The sequence below is a fragment of the Nanorana parkeri genome, unplaced genomic scaffold (genome assembly GCF_000935625.1).
Source record: "Nanorana parkeri isolate BGI_ZX_2015 unplaced genomic scaffold, ASM93562v1 scaffold400, whole genome shotgun sequence".
NCBI lineage: Eukaryota > Metazoa > Chordata > Amphibia > Anura > Dicroglossidae > Nanorana > Nanorana parkeri.
The window spans coordinates 690,977-698,584 of NW_017306668.1; the positions used below are offsets into that span (position 1 = coordinate 690,977).

Genomic DNA, 7,608 nt, shown 5'->3' on the forward strand with positions numbered 1-7,608 from the left:
GTTTCTGAATGGGGAGGAGCCTCTGTACTGAGTGTTTCTCCCCATTGAGAAATTCATGAATGAACAGGCTGTGATGTGAATCACAGCCTGTTCATTCATAACTGGGGACACATAGTACTATGTGTCCCCAGTTATTTACAAACACTGGAGTGATCAGACAATCGCTCCAGTGTTTGTCCTTCTCACATGGAGGATCGGTAAATATCAATGATATTTACCGATCCCCCACTCTGCCACGCACAGAGCCGCTGTCATCCCGAAACTGACAGGATGACAGTGGCTCCGATCTCCTATACGCTCGGCCACCCTGACAGCTGGGGGCGCGGCTTCTCTCCCCCTCACCGCTCCGCCATCCTGACAGCAGGCAGCGCTCCCTCCTGCGCCCTCCTGCTTAGACGGACGGACGAGGGAGCGCTGTCATCAGGTCGGTGAACAGGAGAGAAGCCGCCCCGAGGAGGCTTCATTTCCACTCGCCCCCACGCAATTTTCACTCGCAAATTGCGACGGGGCGAGTGGAAATTTTGAGCCCTGGTTAAGGTACCTAAAATGTATTTTTAAGCTTTAACTTCCGAGTTTGGTGTCACTTTAAGTAGGTTTGGGCAGAATATAATCAGTGCTGTTCCAACAATCTAGAACATGCAAATGGCATAAACCTAATCTTGCTCAGCTTTTCCAGTAAGGATACCTGGGTCTAGCTCATTATACTGTTAGGTTTAGAATGAATCTGGGTAAAAGAATTATTTAGTTCAGATGCCTTAGAATAAAATTGCACACTCTGCTAAGTATTTTAGTTAACACCTTACAATAATTTACTGTCAAGATTGTCGATTTACAGCAAGTTTTTACCGGAAGGGAATTTGTTAGGCAGTCACCCGATGTGTCTTCAGCAAAGCCACTGCTGTCAGAATGCTGGCTTGCAGTTCTCAGCAGATTATCTGAAAAGATATAAAGGAATAATATCAGGCATCAGAAAAGCTTTATGTTCTTCGTGGTTAAAAAACCCCCCAAAAAAACAGTTCCTTAGTATTTATAAAGTAGGTGAATCATAAAAAAAGGATGCTATACTCAAACTGATATGAAGTTATACAAATAACTCCTCTACTAGTTCACCAAGTTGCTCGGGGTGGTATGGGTTCTTGGGGCACATACACTACAACCAGGACGCAAATTCCCACATCTCTTTCTTGCAGAAACCCAAGGTGTGGAAGAGCCTGGAGCCCTCCAGCCTCAGGCTTCCTCTATTCACTTGTTCAATTCACTGGCCAGTATCAAGGGCACTTACAAATATTTCCTTACAATTTATGAAGTGTATTATAGTACGGGTATCCAATAATTCTTAGCTTGAAAATTTTAAATTGTTAATCTCAGTGAGTTTGCTGTATCTGAAAACAAATAGAGAGGCCCCCTTGTTCATTATTATTTCTTTTATTATGTTTTTCAGTTTTTTTAAATGGGTACTAGTTCACGGATGCATGTGGTAGCCAATCTACCTCCCACCACCAACAGCATAAAGTTTGGAAAAGCCTGGTGATGTTCATCAAATGGGTAAATTGAAAGGGTAGGCTGCCTTTTAAAGGCCCCATCCTCTAGAAACGCTGTACCAATGTGAATGTAGATGGGAATTACAGGCCGATATCAACATAACACAGACTCTACATTTTTGTGACTATTATGCTTTTAAGGATAACACCCCATGTTCCTGGCTGGTATATTTTTCATAGACAGGGGCAAATAAACCCCTTAAAAAAAAACTGTGCTGTTCTTGGTGAAACTAAATCCACTAAAGCGGGATTAAACCCTCACACTCAGGATTTTAGAAGTTTGATCATCTTCTGATGAGCTTCATGTCTTTTTTCAAAAACCTTAATCCGCCAAGTAAGTTATACTGATGGGAAAACAATATGGGAGGTGCATATATGTCAAGAGTAAGCTTTAAAAACATACCAATTATTAAAGAAAAAAAAAACAAAAAGTATTGAAAGTACCATATACTCCAAATTGTATTCATTTATGGCATGTTTAGTGCTCAGCTACAGTTGCCCTTTAATTTTTTCCCCAACTGAAACCCTTCACCATGAAACAATAATTCTAGGTAAAAAACTTGCCACATGTCAAGCCAAATTTAACAAGAAAATCATTGGTACAAAAAGTAGATATAAAGATTCTTACCTTTGCTTTTTTCCAAGGCCAACTGTCTTATGGGTGGAACTTGGGAAGGCTCCTCCTCAGTGCTCTGCAACTAAAGAGAACAACTTTTTTTCAGGCAGGGGGAGAACAAGTACATTCAGCAAAGTATATTTTGGAACACAAACCCTATTGCAGCTATTTTAAAAGATATCTTACAGCGTGGCTGCTAAGATAAAAGTATCTGCACTGTGCAGAAAAAGCCTCTTACTAGCGAGAAAAGGTTGCATCAAGCCTCAAACTTTGAGCAACCAACATACGGAAGAGAAATATTCAATTCAGCCTTAGATCTAAGCATTATGTTGTAAAAAATAAATAAATACATAAAATGTAGCTGAACAATAGCTTCCAAAAGCACAAAGGAAGTACCTTGTGACATGTTTTACACAAAGAAATCCCGCTGTAAAAAGCAGTTACTGAAAATATGAATCACGCACCCGTTTCCTGTACAGCAAACAGAGGTCGCACAATGGTTTGGCAGCTATAAGAGACCCGGAGGTAAACAGACATTACAGGCAGTAAAAGCTTTTACTCTGCCCTGTATGGTGTCTAAATAATGAACAGCAAAAACATTCTGATCTAGAGAAACATACTGAGAAAAAAAAAATAATAGAAAAACAAGCACCAAATCTGCATGACACGGTTATATTTTTTAAGTCCTTGATGGTTGGTGACTGTTGATTGTAGTTTCGAGATAACAGCTGACCAGTGCTTCTCACTCTGGTCTACCCTCCCACTGTGTAAAGCCAACCATGGGAATGTTGTAATGGAAAGTTTTCTGCGCTTAAAGATAACTTGTGTTTGGATATATAGAAATGCAAGCATGGGAGATAAATAACCATGCTATATATCATAGCTAAAAATGCCATTCATCACAGGGAAGGCAAATACAGAAATGAACCTGATCGACCTTAACAAAAACGAACCCAACTATGCACTGAACACATACAAACTAAAAACATACAACACCCATTGAGGCAGACAGTGTTTCACAGTTAAGACTAACTTCCCAGTTGACTATTAACGTCTGTGCTCATTTTTCTGCAGTTTTAATGCATGTTTTTAGGCTTAAGTCTAGTTTTACCTTTGTAAGTGATTAGCATTTATTGTGGTAATGAAGATGTATATATATGTGCACATTTTCATGACTCACATTGCAGGCTTTCTTCATTTTTTCCTGAAGGTTTTATAAAGCCTAAAGCCTAAAAATTCAAAAACTTTTCTCCACAGGAAAATCAGTCTGACACCAGGGTGTCAGACTGTAATCAGCTGCCCCCCTCCTTGTCACCCATTGTAACATGATCAGTAAACACCAGCTCTGCCTTTACACACAATATGCTGTCCAGAGGTTATATCCAAAAGTGTCACCACACAGCCTTCTTTCTCATTCCTTCTTAATTCTTTGAGATCATTCTCATTGCTGTACCTGATGAATGCCAGGAATGGCAAAACTGTTGTACATTGCACGAGAATGATCTGAGTAAAAAATAATAATGATATATATATATATAGATAGATACAGAGATATAGATATATCATATTTTTTATAGACTATCACTGCTTGGATGGCAAAAGTAACCAAATACAGCTGGCTCTCTTTAAAATTACAATAACATTTTCTTGCATGACAGTCAAATCCAGTTACTATGCAATAAAACAAGCCTCCAAGTTAAACAAAAAAAATACTTTACCTCCCCTGACAGACACAAATGAAGTCCTTCTTCATTTGTGTCAAAGTCCAAATCCCATTCGCACTGCCACGATCTCAAAACCACAAAGGTATATGTGGTGCCCAAGTGACCACACGGATGGCGCCGTGCAAAACACTAATAGTAAATAAAAGTAATTCACCAGCACACACTTGAAGGGTTTTTAAAGTATTGATATGTTTATTTAATAGCCAATGTCACATACTGTCGTACGGTGCTAACGTTTCAGGTCCGCACAGGGATCCTTCATCAGAGAGACAGTGACATGGACTTCTTCATTTGTGCCTCATCTGCTTCCCTTCCCATACACTGCCGCTCACAGTAGTTTCGGGAACAGAGGCATTGAGGTCAATCCAGGAAGTAGCAAGCAGGACTAAGTGTGACCACGTAATGACTGGCAATCTACAGGGCTATGAATCTGCAGTGACAATACCGATACCCCACTGTAGTGCGAGCAGGTATAACAAACATGAGTGGCAACTCTTTTCTGAATTCAGGAGCAGTGCGGCATCGTTACCACCCCATCACAGAAAGCTGCATTAGATGGACTGCAATAGTAGAAAAAAGGAATTCGGAGGACTTTGCAAAGGAAATAATTGAAGTACAGTTTATGCAGTTTTCTTTATAAGTACAGTGAAACTGCGCTTATAAATTAAGTGTTGCGGAACATTTTCTTAATGTGAAGTCACAGTTCTACTTTAAGCCTCTCTCATCATCTAAAAAAACAGCCAAAAAAACACACAAACAAAACAACTGTTCCCTTAAATATGCTTATACAGCAAGGTAGTAATTAGTGGTGACCTTTTTCAATTTACAGCTGTCAAATGAGGAACAAGATTGATGGCTAGTGCACTTTGAACATGGTTATTGCAATCTGCCTGGGCACACTACAGTACAATCAGGCTACAGCCTATTACGCAAGCAAAGTAACAGACAGAACCCGTTTAACTGGTAACAAAAAAAAAAAGACAGTTTAAGTACTGTCAAAATACCAAAATGTCAACCTATACAAGGTGCGACACAGTTTGTTTTACAGTTTAGTATAGAATGTACACACTGGCCATTTACACCACATAGCCACAAGATAGCAGCATTTACCTTATAATAGAGCCGTCTCTTTACTGTCAGCAAAAGTGTTCCTGCAAAGACCATTTCCTCTAAAACCGGCAGATGGGAAAATTCCCAAATGATAAACAAATTTCAAATAGCATTCTATCCAATTGCATTAAAAGAGAGAGAGAGGGGGAGAGCTGTGTGTTGTGTATACTTTATGTATCCTTAAGGCCCCTTTCAGAGGAGTGATCTGACCAGGTCCGCCTGTCAGTTTTTCAGCCGGACCCGCTCTATGCAAGTGTATGGGCAGCCGGGTTTAAACGGACAACAAGTGTCTGTTTGCACCCAGTTAGCCCCGCCTCCAGCTTGGTCCAGAAAAACCGACTGATCACTGATCCGTTTTGACGGACCGGATTGTGCTTGTCCAGAGGTAATTTGATGTAACCGGACATGTCCGATTAAATGCGCTTCCCCATAGACAGATAAAAAAGTTTAAAAAAAAAAAAACCTGTACCGACACGGATGTCAGAGACAGCGTTGAGCTCCGCTTGGTCTTTTGTTTTGATGCTTAATTACTTTGAGAATCCCAACACACATTCTAATACTTGGTTCTTAGTACTAAGATTGTGAGTAAAAAAAAAAATTTGTTACTCTTAGGCCCCTTTCACACGGCCGATCAGGAGAGGATCAGTCATTGATCCGTCCCGAGCTGCAGTGAAGGCTAACCTGGTGTAAACGGATGAGGTCGATCGTTTAAGCCCAGTTGCCCATAGGCTTGCATAGAGCATCTCATCGGGTCCGGCTTAAAAACTGACAGGGAGACCCGATCGGACCGCTCGTCTGAAAGGGGCCTTAGGGCTAATGCATGTGGGCACAAATATTGGTAAACAGTGTAAAATATGCTTGTATTTGCAGCACCCGGAAGCCCCAGCTGCTGGGTTTCTCATAGGAATTTATGGGTGGAAAATGTTGTACGCGGGTGCACGCGCGTTAATGCCAGAAATTACATTTACACATAGTTGGGGCTTAAGTTCCTGCATGTGGAAGTTTTGCATTTGGAAACTCATGCCAGTGCAAGTGCCAATAGCAGCATTTATGCACATATACCTGCACACAACGCTTTCTATCCTTGCATTCACAGAAAAATTCAGCAGCTAGGGTGCCCCTATGCATGAGCCCTATAGCGTAGAATGTAAAACAGCTTAACCTAATTAGCCAACTTTTCAATGCAAAGACCTCCGAGTCAGACTACATAATGCTAGACCAAAATATGAAACATTTGTAACAAAAAGCACAGTTTATAAAGCATGCAGTGCCACATTAAAGCTAGTACATAAATGCAATAATCTATCTGGGGGACACAAGACAAATTGAAAGCTATAGATCTGAAAATGTACATGTTTTGCATGTCCTGTTAACTTAAACACTTCAATCATAGACCGTATATTGTACAAGTGTGTGCCGCTCAGCTCCTCAACAACCCACTGCAGACCTTCATGCCATCTATGTACTCTCCTCCAGCCTGCCACATAATTATGTGCCAACAGAGCACCTTTGTTTATTCCACCAGAGATTTGCATAACAAGACAAGAATCTGAGCTGGAGGCGAGGCAGAAGCCAGGCCAAAGCACAGGGTAACAGAGCTGAAATGCCTGACACCTCAGAGTAAAGAATTGCCAGTTTAATAAAATTTGCGGTCTTACACTAACCAAAGGTATTTAATAATGCTCTGACATGCCATCCCTATCCAATCACCCCCTAGGTAAGAAATTAAAGGAGAGCTTACAATTGCTCCATCAACTTGCATGCTGGATAAGTCTCCAGTCACACCTAGGCCTCAATCTTTTTGCGCATATTAGGGCACATGTTTACGTGTGTTAGACGCGCAAATACAAAGACGCATGTTTTATTGTGCAGATTAAAATGCATTGCGCACAAATGCATACAAACACAAAAACGTGCAAAACGATTCTGTGGTGTGTTTTCATGCACTTCCATTGAAGTCTATGTGGCCAAACGAACTGTAATCTTCCTGAAAAAAGCTCATGCACCTTTTCCAGTGTTCGGCGTTTTACAGCTTGCGACAAAACTCAGGTGTGAACAGGGGCCATAGAAATTAATGGGATTTCTTGTGTTGAGTTTTGCTGCACTTAGCTTTGAGTACCAAAATGCCCAGGGTTAGGAACAGGGACTTCGTTTTATATGTTATTGAAGAGGCTGCATGCCTTGAGACTGGGAAAGGTTATCCTGCTCAGTTCAGTTCATTGTTCTCTCTATCAGCATCTGGCCACTGGCATCCAGTAGGACTACTATATGAAAAATGTGCTAACTAGAAAACATTTTTTGCTGGCTATAACAACCAATCTGCTTTGAAACTGTAATTTCTGCACTGCAGAGTAGAAAACAAAACAAAAACCCTGCATCAAAAATTACTCATTAGCACATTTTTTTGGACATCAGTTCGGGCAAATGACAGCTCAGTTCTATCTATAAGTAATTTAACCATGAAAATGAAGGCTTTTCTCCGTGTAGTACAGTGTGATTCACGTGCATTACTTCTCTCAATCAGTAACAATCTACAACCAGAGAACACAGCACAAGCTGTTTTGTTGTTTCTTTCTAAAAGAACATTTGTGAAGTATATGAGGGGGGGGGAGGGAGG

General features: G+C 40.7%; 1 protein-coding gene across 2 annotated transcripts in view; it reads right to left on the bottom strand.

Annotated features, from left to right (window-relative positions):
• SSFA2 (sperm specific antigen 2) overlaps window positions 1-7,608 on the bottom strand; it is a 93,838-nt gene that overhangs the window by 28,232 nt on the left and 57,998 nt on the right. For both annotated transcript variants that reach the window (XM_018559503.1, XM_018559504.1), the window contains 2 exons: window positions 2,170-2,239; window positions 847-935 (listed from right to left, as the gene is read on the bottom strand). In XM_018559503.1, coding sequence (XP_018415005.1) covers window positions 847-935; window positions 2,170-2,239 — 159 coding nt within the window. The remainder of the gene's footprint in view (window positions 1-846; window positions 936-2,169; window positions 2,240-7,608) is intronic.